Source organism: Otolemur garnettii, unplaced genomic scaffold, assembly GCF_000181295.1.
Source record: "Otolemur garnettii isolate 467f Iridium unplaced genomic scaffold, OtoGar3 scaffold00010, whole genome shotgun sequence".
Lineage (NCBI taxonomy): Eukaryota > Metazoa > Chordata > Mammalia > Primates > Galagidae > Otolemur > Otolemur garnettii.
Window position 1 is genome coordinate 17,098,943 of NW_003852405.1, and position 24,333 is coordinate 17,123,275.

General features: G+C 45.4%; 1 protein-coding gene across 1 annotated transcript in view; it reads left to right on the forward strand.

The window, feature by feature from the left end:
• Positions 1-3,888: 3,888 nt before the first annotated feature.
• The window catches only part of TGFBR3 (transforming growth factor beta receptor 3), a 124,165-nt gene continuing 103,720 nt past the window's right edge, over positions 3,889-24,333 (forward strand). The window contains exon 1 of the mRNA XM_023509879.1: positions 3,889-4,167. Within this exon, the coding sequence (XP_023365647.1) occupies positions 3,889-4,167 (279 nt within the window). The remainder of the gene's footprint in view (positions 4,168-24,333) is intronic.

Here is a 24,333-nt window from a genome sequence, read left to right on the forward strand (position 1 = left end):
TTGCCTCAGTCTCCCATGTAGCTGGGACTACAGGTGGCTGTCACAATGCCCAGCTGTTTTTTGGTTGTAGTTGTCATTGTTTGGCAGGCCCAGGTCAGATTCGAACCCACCAGCTCTGGTGTGTGTGGCTGGTGCCTTAGCTGCTTGAGCTACAGGCACTGAGCCTCTCAAAGATGTTTAAAGGAAAATTTTAGAAAATCACATCACCTCTTTCTGACGTTGGTAAAGGATCTTTTTCTCTACAGGCAACCCCTCTCCCCTCAGTCCTACAGAGTGTCTGTTCTCTTAGGAGATGCCTAATCTACATCCTACAGTAGTTACTATATCCTTTAGCTGGCCGTTTTCACATGAAATTCTTTTTTATTCTCTCTTAAGTTTTAATTTGTTTCAATTGTACATTCTGTACTTTTTGCACCCTTATCCGGTTATGTCTTCAGGATGACTTCCTAGAGGGAAGTTGCTGGGTCAAAGGATATATACTTTTTGTTTGTTTGTTTGTTTGTAGTTTTTGGTGGAGACTGGGTTTGAACCCACCACCTCTGGCATATGGGGCTGGCGCCCTACTCTTTTGAGCCACAGGTGCCACCCTGTTTTTTTGACTTTTGATACCGTCAGCATTTATACGAGTTTGCTCTCATCAGCCGTGTGAGTGTGGTATGTTTCTTGTGGACATTTTCCGGAAGCTTTTCTGACCTCAGTTTTCTATATGCATTGCCTTTCTCCCACAGGATTTTGTGTTCAATGAAAAATTGCAACATACAGAGATGTTGAAATCATTGTACGGTGAATATCTAGATTCCACAGTTAACATTTTGCAATAGTTGCTTTATGAAATATCTATGTATCTATCAGTGCATCTTACTTTTTTGGATGCATTTCAATAAGTTACAAAATTGTAAGTCTCACCCCTAAATTTGTGTCTGCTTTTTGATTCTCACAGAAAGTGTGGGCATAGTAGCCCAGGCAGTGAACTTTGACTTCAGGATCCTGACAACTGGGATCTCGAGGCAGGTAGGGTAGGGAACCTTAGGCCTCAAGGTCACATGTGTCCCTCCAGATCCCCAAGCGCGGCCCCTTGACTAAATCCGCCTTTCACAGAATAAATCCTTTGTTTATTTGTTTGTTTAGCAGGCCCGGGCTGGCTTTGAACCCACCAGCCCCAGTGCATGTGGCCAGTGCCCTAACCATTGAGCTATAGGTGCCCAGCCCAGAACAAATCCTTTTAATAAAGGCTGTATTCAAGGATCCATAAGGCCACAGGCTCCCCATCTCTGAATAGGGGCAGCCATAGCCCTTAAAGGGAGTGTGTGGCCTATCCTGGACCCTGGAAGGACTGAGGACACAGACATAAGGGAAGGGGTGCTCGTCCTCAGCGCCGAGGGCTTCCCCACTGGGTACTCCCTCTGTGGGGTATACCTTATTATCTGTCTGTCCTGCCTCCGTGTGGAGAAGAGCCACGTGGCAATTTAAGGGAGACTCTGAAGGGTGACAGCATCTTGATGAGGAGGGCAAATCAAGCAGATCGTAGGCCTTTTGGAAGATGTGTTTTGAATCGAACTACAGCCCAGTCAGAGCTTTACACATGTACAAAAGTAGAACCAAAAAGCATTTTATTTAGGCTTAATTTGTGATAATTGCAAATTCATGGCACAAGGCTCTGAAACCAATTCAGGAGGGTTTCCCAGTATGTGCCCCCAGAATTGAGTAGGAGAAGGAGCCTTTCTTGCACCGGAGAAACCACTGCAGCTGGGCGAGCAGGACCTGGCACACTGTCGCCCTGTGCCCCGCCGGGGGCTCCAGAGAATGTGTGTTCAGGACCTCCTATTGTTGCTGCTGGGACATCTTCTTTCACCACCTCGTGCTTTCTCAGAAAGCAGCTGGGCACAGTCCAGCAATGCAGTGCAGAGAGTGGCAGTGATTATTTGAGAAGCCACATACTTCATTTCAGACCAGATAGCTATTATCAGCCTAGATAATTTCTGTGAGTCCTGAAATAGACTTGGCCCACCAGGACGGGGAGGGTGTCTGCTTATGGTCCAGCAACGAGGGCAGGACGGCTGCTTCTGGACTACGTTTGCATTCCCATCTGGGCTGCAACCCTGAGAATACCTTTTTTATTTAGCAGTCAGGAAGGACTAATTGAAGTACTTTCAGGCCTTCCTTCTGAGTTCTCTTTGGAAGACTATTGTTCAGTAGATGATGTGTGCGTGGCCCTGTCTCCTGAGTTATCAAATGGGGACAATAGCACCAAGCTCACAGCAGAGTGTGAGGAGTATGGATCTTGTCCCCCACCCCATATCACTCTCCATCAATCCAGCCAATGTGAAAAGAGGCTGAAAGGTAGAGGGGTGGTACCTCACATCACTGTAGCGACCCATTGCTCCCCTTCTTCACAGCCAAGTCCACATCCCAGGAAGGAGGCTCTGCTCACCAGCCAGAGAAAGGAGGCAGTGTTGTTGTGGTTTTTTTTTGAGACAGAGCCTCAAGCTTTTGCCCTGGGTAGAGTGCTGTGGCATCACAGCTCACAGCAGCCTCCAACTCCTGGGCTTAAGCGATTCTCTTGCCTCAGCCTCCCAAGTAGCTGGGACTACAGGTGCCTGCCACAATGCCTGGTTATTTTTTGGTTGTAGTTGTCATTGTTGTTTGGCAGGCCCAGGCTGGATTTGAACCCACCAGCTCTGGTGTATGTGGTTGGCACCTTAGCTGCTTAAGCTGCAGGTGCCAAGCCAGGAGGCAATGTTTTTTTAAAGCTCAGTGATTTACTTGTTCATTTAATAAATACTTTTTGAGTGGCCAGGTGTGGTGGCTCATGCTTGTAATCTTAGTACTCTGGAAGGCCAAGATGGATGGATGGCTTGAGTTCAGGAGTTCAAGACTAGTCTAAACAAGAGCAGAACCCTGTCTGTACTAAAAATAGGAAAACTAGCCAGGCATTGTGGCAGTGCATGTAGTTCCAGTTATTTGAGAGACTGAGGCAAGAAGATTGCTCAAACCCAGGAGTTTGAGGTTGCTGTGAGCTATGATGCCATGGCTCTTTACTCGGGATGACAGAATAAGACTCAAAGTAAAAAAATACCAAATATATACTTTTTGAGCATCTTGTATATACCAGGCATTGTAGCTGGGTGCTGACACAGAGATGAGTAACCCTTAGAGAGGTCACGTTCAGTTGACAAAGACAGATGTGTATGTTGGTGATTCTCCATGTGGTAAATGTAACAGTAAAAATAGGTAGCGAAATTATCAGGGGACAAGAAGAGTGCCTCCTCAGCTTGGGATGTGTTTGTTATGGGGTGCAGTTGGAACAGAAGAGAAATTTGAGGAAAGGATAAGGCTTGAAGAAAGACATGAAACTGAGAAACACTGTGATATGTTTGGAGACCTGTAAGCAAGTCGGTGTTGCTGGAGTGGGGAGGCTTGGAAGGGGTAGATTAAGAAAGGCCTTACGCTGGGCGGCCCCTGTGGCTCAAGGAATAGGACGTCGGTGGCCTCGATTACCTCGTTCATTACATCTTAATCTGTATTATTCTTAAGTTTGTTTTGCTTTCCCTAATAAAGGGAAGCTCTTGCAAGGTAAAAACTGTATCATACATGTTTTGAGGTTGCAATTTTAGGTATTTAATGTTGTTTATGCATAGTATTATGGGGACTTTTAGCGATTTATTCCATTTATCTCTGATTTTCTTCCAGGAGAGGAAGGAGAAATTAAACACAGATGTCAAATGGAAGGTCTGCTCTATCCCGAGTCATCTATTCATGACTTATGAATCTAAAAGGGAATTAAAAAATCAAATACATATCAAAATATCCAAAAGAAATTTAAGGGATTGGGATTTTTAGAAGAATAGTCTAGTTCTTTTAACATATAGTTCTAGAAAGCCATCTCTGATGGGCTATAGTCACTTGATCGTTCAGAATTTCCCCCTGGAGGCAGAATCAGTCACTGTCTCTGAGTGGTTCATGTTTGCAATTCCTTCGACAGGTCCGGAACTTGGCACCCGGTGTGAACTGTCGCCTGTCAATGCCTCCCATCCTGTCCAGGCCTTGATGGAGAGCTTCACGGTCTTGTCAGGCTGCGCCAGCAGAGGCACGACTGGGCTGCCACAGGAGGTGCATGTCCTGAACCTCCGCACCGGGGACCCGGGGCCCGGCCAGCCGCAGAGAGAGGTAGGTGCAGGTGTCCGCTTTCAACTCACGATTTTCTGAACATAGAGGTATTTTCTTGTTTTCTGGGGCTCAACAAGGATGCTTGTCTAAGAACACGAGAGAACAGGATTTAAAATAAGGGACTGCTCTCTGAGTGGGTTCAGGCTTCTCTCTCTGAAGGTTGCTGGGCTCTCCCCCTTCCTGGCCTTGCATATTGGGAAGAATGTCTATCAGAATTTCATCTTGTCAGTGTGACTGTAAGCAAACAGAATAAGGTGCCATTCCCCTGTAACTGTGACGTGTCTTTCCCTTTTCCTCCTGTGCCCCTCCTTCTTGGTTGTTTGTCTTTTTTTTTTTTTTTTGAGACAGAGCCTCAAGCTGTCCCCCTGGGTAGAGTGCCATGGCATTACAGCTCACAGCAACCTCCAGCTCCTGGGCTGTAGCAAGTCTCCTGCCTCTGCCTCCCAAGTAGCTGGGACCACAGGCGCCCGCCACAACGCCCGGCTGTTTTTTGGTTGCAGCCGTCATTGTTGTTTGGTGGATCTGGGCTGGGGATTCGAACCCGCCACCTTAGGTGTACGTGGCTGGCACCTTAGCCGGTTGAGCTATAGGCGCCGAGCCTTGCTTGTTTGTCTTGTGAACCTACCGTTCCTGCAGGAAGAATCAGGGGAAATGGGAGCCCCCCAGAATAAAGAGGGCAGTGCTATGTACTCACCTTGGAAGGCCCTGCAGGTAGCACCTCATCACTATCCAGGCAGCTTCAGAGATGACAGCGGTCTTGGTGGTGACAATGATGATGATGATACTCTAAGGTCACCGTTCCCCAGTACTCTGTGCTCAGCACTGTTTGAACTACTCGTAAACCAACCGCGTGAAATCCTATAATTAGCCTCACTGTACAGTACAGGCGCAGAGACAACTCATTTGCTCAAGTCATCACCTTCAGAGAGAAATGGCCTGGACCGTGGATAAGTGGTCATCATTCAGGAGAGTAGATTTCCCCACAAGATAGCACATAGTTACCATTCTTCCAAGCTTCTGTGCCTCAGAAGTGTTATTACTCAGGTATTATCTCTCCAGAGAGAGACAGAAACCACAGTAAAGACTGACCACAGCGAAGTATAGAAAAGCGAATGCAGAATGGAATTTATCTTTGAGCTTTCTCCTGGTCAGGCAAGTTAATTTCCAGAACCCCTTTGTATGCCTGCGTGAGTTTGTGTGCCTCAGCCACCCCGTCTTTTTGGGGTAGTAGGAATAGGAGAGGCGCGAGGCATTCAGAAGGAAAAGCAGCTCGATTTTAATCTCGTGAAAGTGTGCAGAGTTGGCTCATTTCGTTCGCAGATCATCTAACCTTTCTAGCTACACTGGAAATTATTGTTAATGCTCTTGGTTGCCTGCCATTGTTACGGCAACTCATATTTCAGGTCAGATTTCTTTATCCCAGTAATGCGTCTTTAATTCTTAACTTATGGGGGAGAGTCTGTGGTGGGAGGGAGAGCAGGGGAGGAGGAAATGCAGTTCCTAGGAAGCGCTGCTGACTCCAGCAATTCTTCAGCAGCAATAATTACTCATTTTATATGTGCTTTTCTCAGAGGAACCGAGGGGGGAAAGAGAGTCGGAGCTATTACAGAAGCAGCAACAGCAGAAAATTCTTGATGTTAAATTGTGCGGTACTGTTGTTGACTCTGCAAATAGATTAGAATAAGACTACTGAAGCAAAAGAAAAATCCCTCAAGGAACGACAGCAGAACTCTCCCGCATGTGTATTTACTGCTTTAGATCAAAATGGAATTCAGATTAGGACACGACAGTACTGAGGACACATAAAATTCACTGGCATTGGCTCGGCGCCTATAGCTCAACCGGCTAAGGCGCCAGCCACGTACACCTAAGGTGGCGGGTTCGAATCCCCAGCCCGGACCCGCCAAACAATGACGGCTGCAACCAAAAAATAGCCGGGCGTTGTGGCGGGCGCCTGTGGTCCCAGCTACTTGGGAGGCGGAGGCAGGAGACTCGCTTGAGCCCAGGAGTTGGAGGTTGCTGTGAGCTGTGATGCCACAGCACTCTACCCAGGGGGACAGCTTGAGGCTCTGTCTCAAAAAAAAAAAAATTTACTGGCATCAGAGATCTAGTGCACGTGTCTTCAGGAAGAGAAGAACGAGGGCCTTCTGAGGGTAGTTTCAAACTTGTTTAAAAGCCTGAACAGTCGGAACATTATTCTTTTCTGGTATTTGTATAATACACACATGTGTATGATGTCAGGCTGGTGATTTGAAGACATTTCTGAGAATAGGCAACTATTGTGCCATTTCCTTCTTTGGTAACATTGAAGAATCAGATAGCTGTCGTTTAATCCTGTTTGAAAACAAGATGTGGGGGTAACCGATCTTTGGGGATTCCAGCTGGCTCTGGCTTGCTCTCATATGGCAGGCCCAGGGGGCATTTTAGAGATACAGAGCTAGCCTGGAGGGAGACATCAAAACATTAGGGCCAGGATAATGAGAGGATTAACAAGAGTTGGTTTGTGGATGGTAAGATGTGCAAGAAGTATTAAGTGTCGCTCACTCTTTTCATAGATGACTGTGGAGATACGTTACTGAAGTCGTGTAGTTTTTAAAAATCATTTGAACCGTATGACCTAGCCATAACACTGCTAGGTATATATCTGAGGGAAACAAAAGCATTATGTCCACGCAAAAACTGAGTTTTCATGGCTGCATTTTTCATAATAGTCAAAAAATGTTGAAACAACTCAAATGTTCATCATCTGATGAATGGGCAGATAAAATGTGGTATGTCCATACAATGGAATGTTACTTGCTGATAAAAAGGAATGGCATACTGATACGTGCCACAGTGGGGACGAATCTTGACAATATTATGCCAGGTGAAAGGAGACAGACACAAAGGCCACATCTTGTATGATTTCATCTACGTGAAATATCCAGAATACACAGATTGGTAGAGACAGAAAGTAGATTAGTGGTTGCTTAGGGCAAAGGGTCAGGGGGGCAAGAAAATGGAGGTTGACTAATTGTTATGTGGGGTTTTTTGGAGGGGGGTAATGACAAAAATGTTCTAAAATTGAATTGTGGTAATGGTTGCACCATCCTGTGAAAATACTAAAAACTGTTGAGATGTAATTTAAGTGGGTGAATTTCATGGTACATAAATTGTATCTCCATAAGCCATTTTTTAAAAAAATCATTCAACCTGCTGACATTCTAATTAGCCTATATAGTTTGCCTTGGCTCAATTCACCTTTTTAAACCAAGAATGCATCCTCCTCCAACTTAAATTCACCCAACATGTGTTGTTATTCTCAATGGATACCTTTATTTCTGTAGATATGCCATGATATGGTCTATGCTAAGAATAACAGCTAATCTGTTTGAGGGTCATAGTGGAAGGGCCAAAGGCAAGCTTTGTGCAGTCTCTACCAAATATTGAAGGCAAATATTTTGAAAAATGAAACGATAAGAGCTGTTATATGTTAGCAGAAGAATTACTGTGCTGGCCGTAAGCTGTGATTGACTGTGAGTATGGGGACCCCCGTACCTGTTTTTCATGATGTCATCCTTAAATGTGAGAGAATCACTAAATCAACTCCGTTTCCCCTTGAATTGTTACTGGTTCAGAATCAGCATCAAGATCTATTATAAATCATCCCTTCTCTAACATTTTACTAAGCTTCCACCTCCCAGGGGCCTTAAGGTTCTTCAGCTGAGAAGAGGTGGCTTATTTTTATATGTAGAAGAGGTGACAGTCTACACCTGGAAGCAATAAGCACAGCAGGTTGATAAGATTGGGGGAAACAGTTATGCTTAAGTTGGATAAACAATTTTGTAGGTCAGTGCAGACTTTATATCAGAAACATACTTGGTGCAATAGCGGTGTATAAAAAGCCTGCTGGACCAAAGCCCTGCTTCGCCATTGGCTTCCCTCCTAGAGCCTCATCAGATGGGAGGGGACTTATTTTTGTGTTTCTCCTCTGAGTACACACCTCTCCTTTGTAATCCTTGGTTGTGGAAACAACAGACGTAGAAGCTAGAAGCGAAGAGGAAACTAGAAAAAGACTCCGTGGCAACAGAGGAGAGTAAACAGCCTTTGGGGGTCAGATTTATTTCTGAATAAAGGGGGGCTGCTGTCATTGTTTTCACTTCTGTCAAAGCAGCTCCTAGTGACCTTTGACTCTGAAGTAAAACGCACCCATCCCCTCCTGTTCCACTGCAGAGTCTGATGCCTCAGGGGGTTTCCTGATTCCTGAGAAGAGTTACAGCACCACAGCCAGAGTGTTTACAGTTACATACTTTCATTAGTTGCCGGAATGGCAACAATTTTGTTTCCTGTCATCTAATTTTTACTTGTGACCTGCTTTTATGTGGTGGGGTGTCTTTTCTGTTTCCGACTTGCCTAATTGCTTGCTTATTATGAAAAGCTACTGAGGATAAGCCCCTAGATAGTTGTTACATATGCATATAAAAGATAATGGGTGTTTAAATTCATGTACTTGTTTTGACAGTAAAGGATGGACTGTTATGGGCGTGCTGGTGCCTGGCTGTAGGGGTGGGGCCGGGTGAGGTTTGGGAGGCTCCATTGTCATGGGAGAGGGGCCGGAAAGCTCAAAACCCTCCATACTTTTATGTATTTGTTTCTCTGCTTCACTCCAAAAGAGGATTCGAGGATGGGCGTCCAGCCCCCGACGTACCAACAGTGTAAGCAGAAATACAAAATGAGGACCAAAGGAAAAGGAAGAGTGTAGTTTGTTGGCTGTATGAGTTAACGTGGTTGAAATGATTGCATTTGAAATTTGGCCCCAAGCTTTTTGGCAGACACAGCCAAATGGGATGTGTGGTTAATCACACACGTGGCTTCACATCACTTTTACTTTGTACTTTCTCTGACGACTGTGGCATAACATCGTCCATTTGTTGGTTCCTTTTGAGGGCAGGAAAGGCCGTGGTTGGGAGAAGGAGAGGGAAGGAAACATGTCTGAACTTGTCACTGTTCTGCTTGCCCCTCGACGGCTCCCCTGTCTTCCAAATAACAGTAACAGCAGCCTTAGAGGGAGATAGCTTGTCTCCTGGGGGTCAGCCACCTGCCAGGCACTTGCCCTGGCTCTGCCAGTCCCCATCAGCATCCTTAAAGGGAGACGTGGTGGTCACTGGTTTTACAGAAGCGCACACTCGGGTTTGGGGAGGTTGTACAACCAGATGGTGGGTGGTGGAGCCAGCGTCTCCCAGCCACGTCTGTCGGATTCTACAATGCAAGCTTCTTCCACACTTTCAGAAAGCCTCTCTTTTCCTTTAGCTTTAACTTTGTTCTGGGCCACAAAACCTGTCAGGTGAGCCAGCCAGTCTCTTGGTGAGGGTTTGGGTTTGATGCACAGGCTTGTGACAGCACTTTCTAGTACCCGGAGCCCTCTCTTCTCTTCCTTCCTTTGGGGCAGTAGAAAGGTTGGTCTGTGTATGGTAGTGTCTCTTTTTTCCTTTCATGGTTTGAGGTTATCACACCAACTGTCAGTAATTATGTTCTAAAAATGCAGGGCTGAGCACAGGAGCCATCCTGCTCTAAGAGGCTGCTAATCCCAGGCTAAGTGCCACCGCCCAGAGGCTTTTTGTGTTCTTGTCTGTTTTCATATTTAAGTCAGCCTCCCACCCTCAAGGCTTTCAGCTGCCTTAACAAAAGGAACTTACCTGTCCTCTGCTAGTGATTCACTACTTCTTATATCCAGACCTGATATAACTGTGTGATTAGAGGAAGCTAGCACATTAAGAGACTCATCTCGCTAAGAATGACACACAAGAGTCACTCAGACTTTGCCATCTGATTTGACATCTTTTTGCTTATTTTGAGGATTTTTGTGGTTCAAGGATTAACCATTTTATAGATCTGTGTATATCTGCCTACCTACCTATTTCTATGTAGTCTTTCCCTGTTTCTGCAATATTAACAGATAGACAACTTTTCTCCCCCCTAGTTATCAAAATAGAGGCACAAAAGCGATGAGGGTGGGGAGGAATGGCTGTGTCTTGCCTTTACCCGTCACCACTGAGAACACTGATACAGAAGTTCAAGGCTGTAGAGTACATAGGGGAGAGCAAAACCACTAACCGGACACGAAACCAGGCACATTCCTTCTAGGGCATTTTTTCCTGCTCTTATATGAATGCCTCCCCATTGCTAGTCCTGTACATATGCAGAAAAAAATAATAAGCCCAGGGCTCTTAATGTTTGAGACATTTTATCTGTAGTAGGTACTGAGCAAGTGTCAACTCAGACACAAACGCTGTACTGGTGAAATTTGGTTTCTAAATAAATAGCTTTCACGTATTAGCAGCGCCCAGTGTTTGTATAAAAGGATGTTTTTCTGGAAATTGTTTCAGTGAGACAGGTAGGATTACCTCTGATCTGGCCATTTTATCACAGACCTACAACAGGTTTTCGGTCATGCGTTACTTAACACCGGGGATACAGTCTTAGAAATGTGTCGTAGGTGATTTTGTCGTTGTACAAATATCACAAAGTGTATTTAGCCAAACCTGGATGGTATAGCTCGCTGCACACCTAGGCTAGATGGTACAGTAACCTGTACAGCCTGTTACTGTGCTGGATACTGTAGGTAACTGTGACGCAGTGGTAAGTATTTATGTATCTAAACATAGAAAAGGTATAGTCAAAATTAAGCATGATAGTCTTACGGGACCTCCTGTCATATGTACGGTCTGTTGTTGATCAGAACTTGTTACATGATAGTATTACATCTCTCACCCTCCTTCCTTACTACTTTTTCTCACTCTGTGTCTTTCTCCCCTTCTTCTTTCCATGCCCTTCCCCCATTCCTTCTCTCTTTTCCTCCCTCCCTCTCCATTCATTTGAGTGTTGCTATAGAAATTATTTCATTATCTTCAAAGGCAGCTAAATCTATCTGTCATATAGGATTGGAGGGCCTAAAGGAATAGGATAGCTACATCATTTATAAAGATCGTCTCTTCTTTTGAAGACCCTCAGTGCAGTTTAAATGGTGGCACGCTATGATGGTGTCAGTGCTGGCCTGGACAGAGGAACAGAGGACCAGGGGCAGGGCCAGCAAGGCAGCACGCCCACTGGCAATCCTGGTTCAGGGCAGAGCCAGCCACGGTTGGACTTGGCCTCACTAGTGAAGGGTGAGATCTCTACCACTGTGGGACAAGAGATGTTCAGTCTGAAACTTCAGCTAACTCTCAAGTAAGAACTCTTCCAAAACCTGGTCTTGGGAGTTTTAGAAAAAGTGAAAGCGGAAATCAGAGATAATAGTGACTACCAGGGTTTAGCAAACAAACCAGGACACAAACTAAGAAGTTACAACATTCCTGCCAGGACTCTGGCCGCGTTGCTTAAACGCTATCATTTATCACAGTAATGTCCAGATGCTGTAAAATTGCTCTAGAAAAGCACAGCTCTCTGCCCTACCAGAGGGACTGAGCCTGGTTGGACTCTGCCATTTTAGCACGAGGCAGGGCGGGTTCTGTTTTATGCTGGCTGGGCAGATGGAAGAGAATCTCTGGTTATTGCTTCTCCCCCTGGATGGAGAAGAGATTGCCCTAACCCCTTTTAAAGTCTGTCCAGGAGCAGCATTTTCCAGTGGTGTTTTGTCTTTCTGGAGGTCAGGGTTAAAACCATGACCTGTACTCTTGTTGCCATGGTAACTGCTCTTTTAAGAAAAAAAAGTATCATTTTCTCAAAGTGCTGTTAGAAAATGTTTCTACAAGAATACCCTTCACATTTGAAGATGCGACTTTTTGCTCTGAGAATTTTTCAGGAAGCAAAGAAGCCAAAAGACCCAGCGAAGGGTCTTTTTAAAGAAGCCAAAGACGCAGCAAAGGAGCGGATCTATGAATCTGAGCTCCAGAGGTGCCAGCTGGGCAAATGTCCAGTTCGTGCGAGCAGATTATCTAACTCTCCGGTTTGTCCCTTCTTGTTTCCATTGCTTATCTGCTATCTTGACATTGTGTTTGAGAAGGAAATGAAATTTACTGTGATGTCTTTTATTTAAATATTCAAATTCCGCAGAAGGATTTTTCTGTATTACTTTCAATCCTCCCTCCCCTGAACTGTGTTTTCCCAATATTCTTGTATAAATTAGACACCTTTCGTTATTTTACTTCTCTCTCTCTTTTTTTTAAACTTATTTTGAGGTAGGGTCTTGTTCTTTGTTGTATGGGGTAGAGTACAGTAGCATCATCATAGCTCATAGCAACCTCGAACTCCTGGGCTCCAGCTGTCCGCCTGCCTTGCCTCCTGAGTAGCTGGGACGACAGGTACCACCATGCCTAGCCAATTTTTTTATTTTTTTTAGAGATGGAGTCTTGCTCTTACTCTGCCTGGTTTTAAACTCCTGGCATCAAGCAGTCCTCTTGCCTCGGCCTCCCTGGGTGCTAGGATTACAGGCATGAACCATCGTGCTCAACCCTATTTGTTTTTCTTTCTTCCATGATGAAGAGGCCACATGTGACTTGGCCTCCCCAAAGACCTCTGAGGTCATATTTCTGTTTTCCTTCTCTACTCCCCTTCTTGAATGAGTGAACATCTATGAGTCCCTCTTTCCCTTCTTCCCACTCTGTGGCCCGAGCTCTGTGGAGTTACTGATGGCATCCCTCTGACCCACTCATGGACTGTTGGGACCAGAGTTGTCCTGGACTCCACCTAGTCCTAATCACCTTCAGAGGGGACCAGGCCAGAGAGTGCAATGGTTATGTGCTCATTGTCCCCCAGGAATTTGGTGCCACATGGATTCCAACTCTTACTGTAGAGCTAGGTTTCTTTCTTTCTTTCCTTTCCTTTTCTTCTTCCTCTCTTCTTTCCCTTCCCTTCTCTTCCTTTCCTTTCCCTTCCCTTCACTTCCCTTCCCTCTTACTCCCCTTCCCTTCCCTTCACTTCCCTTCCCTCTTACTCCCCTCCCCTCCCCTTCCCTTCTCTTTCTTTTCCCCTCCCTTCCTTTCTTCCTTTTTTTCTTTGACAGAGTCTCACTCTGTTGCCCCAGGCTAGAATGCTGTGGCCTCATAGCTCACAGCAACCTCAAACTCTTGGGCTCGAGTGATGATCTTCTTGCCTCAGCCTCCTGAATAGCTAGGACTATGGGCTCCCACCTTAACGCCTGGGTAAATTTTCTATTTTTAGTAGATACAGGGTCTTCACTCTTGCTCAGGCTGATCTTGAACTTCTGAGCTCAAGCATTCCACCTGCCTTGGCCTCCCACAGTTGTAGGTTTACAGATGTGAGCCACTGTGCCCGGCCCATAGAGCTTTTGCTGCACATCCCATTTCCCCACTTTCTCCTCCTTGGCTTTTGGTGCCTTCAGTGTTGTGGAGCAGCGCTCCCCTCCCCTCCCTCCCCCCTTCCCCATCTCTCTTGGTTCCCTGGTTGTCCTTCTGTCTTTCCATCTGTTCTGTTCCTCCTCCAGGTGCTCTTTCTTCCTTCTCAGTGTCCTTCATGAGGCTCAGTCCTCAGCCCTCTATTGTCCCTCTGTCTGCTCTCCCTGAGGTGGCTTGTCTGTTCTTAGGATCTCGGTTCTCATCTCCTTGCCAATGATTCCCAGACTCTTTTTAGGCCACTCGAGTGGTGCTCCAGTCCCACCAGTCCCACCCTGAGCTGCTAAGTACCTGAGATGTGGGGGAGTGGCTGCGACTGCGGTTCTCTCTGGGGTCAGGGACAGGGTTAATCTCAGCTCTGTAAGTCCCCAGGTGTGTGACTCTGGGTGAGTCACTTATTACTCTGAGCCCCATTTCCTCATTTGTAAAATGGAAATGATATAGCGCTTCTTCAGAAGGTTCACGGGGGATTGAGATCTGTCTCTGTGGCATTTAGTTCCAGCCTGTATGTCTGGAACACAGTGGACAAATGCTAGTTAGTAATAATATTTATTATCTCTAAAAGTAAATTTAAGAGCCTTCCTGAGCCAGTTCTTCTGACCCTGGTGTTGGTTTTTCAGTCCAGCTTTCCTGTGGCATCAATGTCACCAGTACTATCCATCTTGGAACACTTAAGCCATCTTGGATTTACCCATCCCCTTTAAACCCTATATTTGGCCAATCTCTATGTTTTATTGACTTCCTCTACAATTTCCCTAGAGTTTCTCTGTTCCTCTCCACTTCCCCTGCAGCCTCCTTAACCAGTCTCCTGGGACTGATGCCTTCAGCTTCAGGCTCTGATTCCTTCATCTAGCGTGTGAACTGCTTCATAAAACTAGTCTTCTCAAAATAATAGCAATACCTCAACCGTTCATTTATTCATTCACAAACCCGTTCAGTGAACTAGTAAGAACCTACTGTGCGCTAGGTAGATCCTCTGCTAGATTCTTACCCATCTTTATGTCTTCAGCATCTTTTGGGGTTGAGGGAGAATGACTTTAGTGAAACATGACAAATAATATGACTAATACATTGACAAAGTTTTGCTGAAAAACAACAAAGGACATGTTCATTCTTTCTGGATGTAAGGGAAGGAGTCTCAGAAGAAAGATTTCAAAGGTCAAGTAGATGTTGCTGGGCCAGGGGCAGAAACCAGGTGTGGGGGAAAGTTCTCCATTAACCCCGTGTGACTGGTATTTAGACCCACCCCTGCCTGTTGCCTGGTTTTTTTTTGATACGTGGTCTCACTCTGTCTCCCAGGCTGGAGCTTCCTGGCATGATCATAGCTCACTGCAACCTCAAACTCCCAGGTTTAAGTGATCATTCTGGCTCTGGGACAACAGGCATATGCTACCACACCTGGCTAATTTTTGTTACATTTTTGGCTGGAGCTGGGTTTGAACCCGCCACATACTTTGAGCCACAGGTGCCGCCCATTTTTGTTATTTTTTCTAGCAGTAAGGTCTGGCTATGTTGCTCATGCTGGTCTCAAACTTCTGACCTGGAACAATCCTCCCACCTTGGCCTCCACCAAAGTGCTGGGATTATACACGTGAGCCACACTTTGTTGCTGCCTGTTTTTTAAAATACAGCTTTATTGAGATACAGTTTACACACCAGCAGTCTCTGGGTTATGAATGAGATGGGTTCTGTAGGCTTGCTTTTAAGTTGAATTTGTATGTAACTTGGAATAGGTACATTTATTTACTACCTGTAATAGCCTGTGTTCATAACTGTGAATATGAGTTGTACATCAGTCAGATGTTTGTAACTCGGGGACTGCCTGTACTATAAAGTTTATGTTTTAAAAATATACAAGTTAACTATTTTCAGTACATTTATAGAGGTATGCAACCAGTACCATAATCTAATTTTAGAAACATTTTCAGCACTCTATAAAGAAAACTTGTACCCATTAACAATCCCTCTCATTCTTTGTGGGTGTCCCACCTACACCCCTGACCCATCAGCCCAAGGCGAGCACTAATCTGCTTTCTCAGTTTATCTAATTCTGGATGTTCATAGAAACAATTGTGCAACATGTGATCTTTTTTTGCAGTTTTTGGCCGGGGCTGGGTTTGAACCCATCACCTCCGGCATATGGGGCTGGTGCCCTACTCCTTTGAGCCACAGGCGCTGCCCCTGCAATATGTGATCTTTGGTGCCCTGTCTGGCTTCTTTCCCTTAGCAAAATGCATTGGAGGTTCTTCTGTGTTGTAATGTGTATCGGTAATGTCATTCCTTTTTATTCCTGAATAGGAGTCCTTTGTATGACCGCGGTTTGTTTATCCATTCATCAGTCTGATGCCAGTTTTGGTAAATAAAGTTTGTTTAAATATTATTTATGGCCATTTTCCCATAACAATGGCAGAGTTGAGTACTGTGACAGAGACCCGCATGGCCTGCAAAGCCTTAAATATTTACCATTTGGCCCTTTGGAAGAGGAGCTTGCCAACCCCTAGAATAGAGGACGGGGAAGACGGTGGAGGTGAACTGGGGCAGCAGACAAGACCTCAAAGGCCACACATGTCAGGAGTTGGACTTGATCTTTCCATCAGTGGGTGGTATGTGATGCCCTGCATCTGAATCCCTGGATGCAGATCTCTGGGCCTGCCCCTGGCTTATCAGCTGAATTTGTTGCCCTACTCTTTTATTCTTTTTTTTTTTTTTTTTTGAGACGGAGCCTCAAGCTATCCCCCTGGGTAGAGTGCCGTGGCATCACACTCACAGCAACCTCCAACTCCTGGGCTCAAGCGAGTCTACTGCCTCAGCCTCCCAAGTAGCCGGGACCACAGGCGCCCGCCACAACGCCCGGCCATTTTTTTGGTTGCAGCCGTCATTGTTGTTTGGCGGGTCCGGGCTGGGGATTCGAACCCGCCACCTTAGGTGTATGTGGCTGGCGCCTTAGCCGGTTGAGCCATAGGCGCCGAGCCTACTCTTTTATTCTTAATCCCACCCGGACTTCTTAAGTCTCCCAAGTCCTTGCCAAGTTAGAAGCCCATGCATAGGTCTTAACTCTTTCTCAAACCCTGTCATAGCCCACCGCTGCCACCGCTTGTCAGGGCCCAGGACTAGCCAGGTCTCGGGCCGGCTTAGCTAGATTCCGCATGCTAACCGCTAAGCTACCTTGCTCAGGAACAGTTTCTCTTAGGTGCCTGAGGGCTATCTACTTTAGCTGGAGAGAGAGAGAGAGTGTGTGTGTTTTAGAGAAAGTAAAGCAGTCTTCATAGAACAGATAGATCTTAGTCTTTAGCAGAGCTTGGTAATCTTCAGCAGAGACACGCCGCACTGGCATTGTGCAGGCAGGAGAGGAGACAGTCAGAGTAAGTGTGTCCGTGATAGAATGCGCATGCTCCCGACTGCCTTCTCCTCCAGCCTAATATAAGGCTGATCGCCTGCCTCTCAACACCACAGATGTAGAGACTGCCAGTTCACCAGTGCTCTCATCTTGCGAGCTCTCATGCTTGTTAAGAGAGCTAAATCCCTCTCCATGCCCTTGTCACCAAGGTGGTCCATTATTGAGCTATACAGGTATTTCTTATAACTCTCACTCCTCCTAGCCATAGGCTCTATGGGCTGCTACAAACCCCCTTCCTCATTCCTTTACTCTCCTCCACTTCCTTCTTTTCTAAACATTGCTCTGAATCCTCTTCTTCTCCCCTCCACAGCCTGCACCTCCCAGAGTATGGACTTATCTATTTTCGTGTATTATTTGCTGCTGAATCACTTATGTTAATCCTGTGCATCCAGCTGGCGAGTGGATTTCTTGAGGGCAGGAACTAGGTCTTGGCCTCTCCTGCACTATGCGGATTGGATTCTTGCACAGTGTGTGCATGTTTTTTACATTATCACTGTAAGTCTTCTGGAAGTCCGCTCCTTTTCCATGGTGCGTCTTTATTTGATTTGCATTCTGTCCGTGGACTTGGGGCTTGGGCCCCAGGCCCCTTTTAACCACTAGAGCAAAGCGTGTGTCCTCCGTTTTGTATCGTGCTTTGATGTCTTTTTTCCTAATTAAATCACCTTTAATTAATCTTTAAACTCTGCAGCTTTCTGTTTCCTAGCCCATTTCTAAATTTTTGCTACATTCTTCTTTACTCTTAGGGGTTTTTGTCATCTGCTAGTCAACTGGTTAGTCCTTCCCCTCAGCTGGGTAAAAAGCTATAAATGGTTTTTGACTCCATGCTGCTCCCTTGGGTGGCTCATCTGATGTGAGCTGGATTTGAAGCTGAACGGTTGAAGATGATCTGTCCTCATGATGTAGGGCCAATTCTTAATACTGCTGGAATTAATTAACTTTGATTCCTCCAATTAAAAGAGGGCCTTTTGCTCAACCAGGCATTATTAAATACTTTATAACTTAATTTTTTTAAATTTTGTTTTCTTGCTCCGTGAGTACTTAAAATATCCCTGCCTGTATCGTAATTTGTTCCCTGTTTAATGTGGCTTTTTCCTTTGTTTACTCTGGACTCGGGTCTTTGTAGCTTGTTTTCTAAGTCAGCTCAAAAGTTGCTGGTCATTGGATTTGGCAGCCTTCAAGCCTTACCCACCAGAACCCTACAGGAAGTGTGTGTCGGCCAGAAGAGTCTGTTTATTTAGAGCATGGTGTCCAGCAGAAGCAGTCCATTTATGATGGTCTGGCCTTAAAGACACAGGAATCTGAATCTGTGTTTGGGAGACCTGCTGCTTTGGCTTCCATCGCAGTTGTGTGCTCTTTCCTTTCCAGCCCGCCAGGGCACCTCAGCTCAACTGCTGGCTAATTGAAATAGTCCTTTTCCCTGAGCTCCTTGGCTTTGTCTGAAAGGCTAAACCGTCAAGGCCCGGTGTGTTAGATAGGTAGGGTTTGAGTCCAAAACACCTTACAATGATGCTTTGTATTCATGGCATTTTCCACCTGAACCACACAGTCTTTCAGCTGAATCTACAGTTTTGACTTCTCCTGGAGGAGGGGTTGCAAATTGCAGGCATGGTTTGTCTTCTTTTGAAGGTAGACCAGATTTGATGTTACTGGTTCTGACGTGGAGCTAGGGACAGAGCCAGCTTGAGGATCTAGTGTTACTGCCTTAGCCTAACTCCTGTCTGCCGTCCAGAGATCACGTCACACACATTAAAGCTTCGTCTCTGTGTGTTGTTACACGTATACGTGCCTCCGATTGTTCTTGAATTTGCAGCAGCAAGTTGGTGATGTGGGTTCACTGTGCTTGGCACTGGGCTTGCTAGCACTCACTCCCTGTATGCTGGTTTAAATGGGAGTAGCAGTGATGTCTTTTTAGGAGGTGGCTCCCCACCCTCTTAAGTGTGTCCTCACTACCAGTGATGTGAGCACATACTGAGGTGCTTTGCAGGAGAGGAGCGAAGAGGTCCAGTAACTGCCAAGAGGTTTGAAAAATCAAAGGTAGAGAAAAAATGAGCTATCATACTTCTCAGCTATGGGCATACCCCTAAGGCCTTCTAATAGCCCAGAGCTGGATTTTTTTGTGAGTAGAAGTCACCCTGGGAGTTCAGCCCCAGCATAGTTTCTGAAGAGCATTAACTTTCTTGGAGTCATATGTAAATTTCACACTTAATGAACTTAAAAACAATACTTTACCCATCCTGCTCTCTCTTTACCCATCCTGCTCTCTCTTTACCCATCCTATTCCTCTCAACCTCACAGAGATCTTCTTGGGAGCAATGCTTTCTTGGGAAGCAGCAGTTTCTGCAGGTAAAGGAGAAAGCTGGAGTCCAGGGGAGCCAGGAGTCTGTCAGGATGCATGTGCTTCAATGTGAGGCATGCAGGATTTAGGTTGTCTCCATTGCTTGCCATGCCCAGTCTTAAGTTTGGAGCCTTTCAAAGTCAAAGGCAACCGAAGAGCTTAATGTCCAATCACGATGTATTTTGCCCCAGTCATCTAATCCCAGAGGACTTTGGGGGGCTGATCCCTCTCCTTATATTCCAAACACCCGCTAGATGTTCATCTGGTGCACTTAACGGGGGGCTGTGCCTCTCCTCTGCTCGAGTTCCTCCCCCTGTGCCCAGCCTCCCTGCCATGGCTTTATTGCAGGCCTTTTTTTATTGCTGTTGGGTGGTTGTCAATGCACGTGTCGCTGTTTATTTTTGTTTCCTGCTTTCACAAGGTTTGAAGATTTCACTCTTTTTTCCTTATCATCACTGGTTGTTAAGATAGCGAGAACCAAAATGAAATGGTACTGTTACCATTGCGAACAAGTATTTTTCTGAAAAGACTCTTTCTTGTTCATTTTTAATACTGTTAAGATCTAATTCCCAGTATTTTACTTGGAAGCCATTCAGATTTCCCAAATCATAAAATCTTTCAAAGCCTCCTCCAAGTTACTTTTTCTTGAGTCAGTTCTCCTTCTATTTGCATTTAAAAAAGACCAACTACTTCCAAATATGAAAATGACCTCTGTTCATTAAAGAGCAGAGGGATAGGGACCCTTGACTTGCTGTAAGGTTTTTTAAATGTGTTTTGGAGCAATGTGCAAGGTCAGGTTTTACTCCCGTTTTGCCACGTGTTCTTACATACGTTTCCTCAACACTTTTCCTGGCTTGGTGCTATTGCTGTGTATATGTCCGACATGTGTTTCCTATTTTTTATGACTCATACTTACGGTACTCATAAAGATTTATTCTTTATCTCGACTCTGAGTAATGAGCCCGTTTGCACATTTCCAGCAGAGTTGTGGGTTGGGGATTTCGCATTTAATTCTGCAGGAGAGGCCTCAGGAGGCACAGTGCAGGCAGCGTGACCCGCTTGTCCGTAGGTAGGACGCGCTCCTCCCTGAGGGAGCAGTCAGCCCAGGTTTTGTGAATTTGCTAATTTCTGTTTCCAGGTCTTTCTCTCCCTTTGCCCCTCTTAGCCATTGTGCTGCCTGTGAGTAAGACCACAAAAGTGTGAACAGATGAAACAAATGCTCTCCTCCTTTCCCTGCTGGTCGCTGTGGTCGAGGGTTTGGTGGAGGAAGAATTAGAAATAATCAACTGAAACTATGTTTGTATTACATGTGGCAACAGACTCATGCAGGGGGGTCAAATTAACATTCAGACCCAAGGGACTGTTCAGACCCCTTGTCCATAGACGGCTTCATTCTACTAAAAGGATATAGGATAAAAATGACAACTAGATGGAGAGCAGCAAGGCCTTCCTCTGCTGGGTGCCTACACATCAGTTCATAGAGCCCCCAGTGCTCTCCAGTTGATGGCTCAGATGCCAGGAGGCGAGAGGTGTATGTGTGTTAATACCCTAGTTTAAAAACCTTTTCAGAACTAGTAGGCAACTATGCTGTATAGCCCAGTAGTTTCCATGGTGCCCACTCTGTGAACATGCCGAGATAATAAGAGTCCCTGCTCTCAGGGAAGCCCCCAAATATCACTTCCTATCAGGTATTTGTTCATTTTTGCAGTCCCAGTCAGCAACTTGCCTTGTATTATTATTGACCTGTGCTCTTACCAGATTACCGGGGTTATAGAGTTGAGGCACTTAATGGAAGATCAAATTCTCATATAAAAGAGGGAAAAGTTCTTGCTACTCTTTGGCCACATCTGTGGATTTTATTATTCTTATTTGTGGTATTCCTGGCTGTGATAGGCTAAACAGTGGTTTTTGAAAATAGGTCCATGTCCTAACCCTCAAGACCTGTGAATGTCATCTTACTTAGAAAAAGTCTCTGCAGATGTGATTAAATCAAGAATCTGAGATGGGGACATCATCTTGGATTATCTAGTGGCCTTTAATGCAATTGCATGTATCCTTAAAAGAGAGAGATTTGATGACATAGACAAAAGGGCAGAAAATAGTGTGACCATGGAGGAAGAGATGAGGGGGGGTGGAGCCGCAAGCCAGGGTCTGCAACAGTCACGAGCAGCTGGAAGGGGCCAGTAACAGACTCAGCCCCAGAACCTCTGCAGGGGGTGTGGCTTTGCTGACACCTTGATTTTGGCCCAGTAATAATTTAAGATTTTTGGCCTCCAGAACCTTGAGGAACTATGAGAATAAGTATCTGTTGTTTTATACCACCAGTGTTTGGTGATTTTTTACAGCGGCATGGGAATCAAATATGCTTTCTGTCTCACATTAGTTTGAGTTCTGTGCAGCCCTCCTGTGCTCAGTTTGTTTACCGCTCCAACTTCCCATTTCTGTAGAGGACACTGGTTGTTGAGACCAAAGTCCTTGGCATTATCTGTGATTTTCCATGTTTGCCCAGAATATTATATCTAATCCAGTTTGTTCTAAGAATAAATTCTGAATCTCCCTACCTTTGACCACCACCTTTGGTCTGAGCCACGATCACGCTTTTGCCTGAGATGCAGTGGACCCCTAGTCCATCCCTCTTAAGAGTACGGGATCTGGAGTTGAGCCCCTGTGTTGGAAGCCTAGCTCCCTTGTTTCTGAGCTGCATGACTCTGGGCAGGTTAATTTCTCCTCTCCCTCATGTGGATATAATAATTGTATTAATATTTATTTCATAGGGTTACTGTGACAATTAAAACAATTGAAATGTAACAAGTGCTTGGAGCAGTGTGTAGAATATAGTCAGGACTCAGTGAACGTCAGCTGCCATCAGTGATCATAAGATCTGTGTCTTTACATAGCAGCCAGCATGATCCCTTTTAAGAACTCCAGTCCTGTCACGACGTTCACCAGCTCAGCTCCACGCAGTGGTTTATTATTACATTAGAATAAAATCTTCAGTCCCTGCCAGAGCCCTAACTGACTTTTCGTGTCTCTCCTGCCACTCTCATTGCTGACTGCAGTGGCTGGCCCTAGGTCTTGCCTCCCATCCTCGGCACAGGCTTTGGTGTTGCCTGGAGCCCTTCTCCCAGTTACTCATGGGCGCTTTCCCTTCCTTTGCAGAGAGGCCTGTTGATCACCCCATGTAAAATAGCCATAAACTCCCACACACTGTCTCCAGGACTTGATTTACCTTTAAAAACAAACTCAGACCATCACCTGGTATTCATTTATTTTGAAGCATGTTATTGAATGTCTCTTCCACTAGAACAGCAGTTCTCAACCTGTGGGTCACGACCCACAGGAACTGTATTAAAGGGTCACAGCATTAGGAAGGTTGAGAACCACTGCACTAGAATATCCATGAGGATAGATATTTTGTTCACTGATAGCTCCAGCAATTAGGATGGTGTCCAGCACACAGTATGCACTCAGTAAACTTTCATTAAATACATTTTGGACTGAACCGATGAATATATTAGCATAATAATTGAGCTTTAACGAGTAGGTGAAATCTGGAAATTTTGTATTTTGAAATTTCTCATTTTTTTAAAAGATCTGATTGTTGATATTAGTATGTATAGTTTAGGCATAAAGTAGCGTTTCTTAAGGTTTCAAGGTGTAGGAGACAGCACTGGATTGACTCACAATCCTGTATTAATCCATCTATCATGATCTTTTTTGTTTAAACTTGAATATGTAGACCCATGTGGTCCCTGTTTTGTCAATATAAACAGGTAGGGAAGATTGAGTTCAAGTATTTCTTTCAATGCTATTTTTTGAGTCTACATTGGAAATTAGGGGTGTATTTTTAATTCAGTTATTGCAAGATTCCATTATGAAAAAGACCATAATTTGCACTTAGTAATACAGGCCAATTGAAAATTAGAGGCTGGATGTGGTGGCTTACCCTTATAATCCTAGCACTTTGGGAGGCTGAGGCAGGAGGATTTCTTGAGGCCAGGAGGTTGAGACCAGCATGGGCAACTTAGCAAAATCCTCTCTCTACAAAAAAATAAAAACTTATTTGGGCATGGTGGCGCATGCCTGTAGTCCCAGCTACTCAGGTGGCTGAGATGGGAGGATCACTTGAGCCCATGAGTTAGAGGCTGCAGTGAGCTATGGTTGTGCCATTGTGCTCTAGCCTGAGTGCCAGAGCACAACCCTATCTCAAAAAAAGAAATTATTTCTAGAATTGTTAAACTAGAAACTATCGATAAGAAACCCTCAGCATATGATGGGTAAGGAACCACCTAATAGTTGATATATAAACTATGGGTGTCTGATATCATCTTATGTGTTTTTTAAAAACCTGGATTAAGTAGGATTTACAGATCTGGGGGCAAATCTGGCTCTCGATGCTTGGGAAAATGGTTCTTTGCTGTCATTGCTTAGATCTTACTTCCTTAATTTCATGATTTTTCCAGAGTTCTACTGTTTCATCGGGACAGAAGTACACACAAGACTCTTTCTCCCTCTCTTTTATTTATTGAAATATAGACAATTAGAGGAACTAATCATTTCAGTTTGCTGAGCGGAGGCCCCTCCCCACGTAAATGAGAACCATGCGCTTGGACAGCCAGTGGCCTCCATGGACTGGGCACCAGTGCAAAGCATTGTGGGAGTGAGGCAGGAAGCAGCCCGCATGGCCCACTGTGTGTCCAAGGACAGGAGCAGCACCTGTAAACAGAAAGGACAGAGGCATAGAAACATCGCACTGCCCTCACCACACGTGACAGAAACCCAACCAAACAGCCTTAACCAACTGCAGCTGGGCTGAGATAAACACCAAGTGCTAAGTAATCAGGCATGTTGGACAGAGGGGGCTGAGGGAGGCATGTTGCAGAAGTAGTTGGAGCCAGGTGTGCTAGCCTGGCACCGCTCTTTGGAGGTGAGAATCTGGAGAGGTTTGAAATAGGGATGTGGGCTCGGCGCCTATAGCTCAACCGGCTAGGGCGCCAGCCACGTACGCCTAAGGTGGCGGGTTCGAATCCCCAGCCCGGACCCGCCAAACAACAATGACGGCTGCAACCAAAAAATAGCCGGGCACTGTGGCGGGCGCCTGTGGT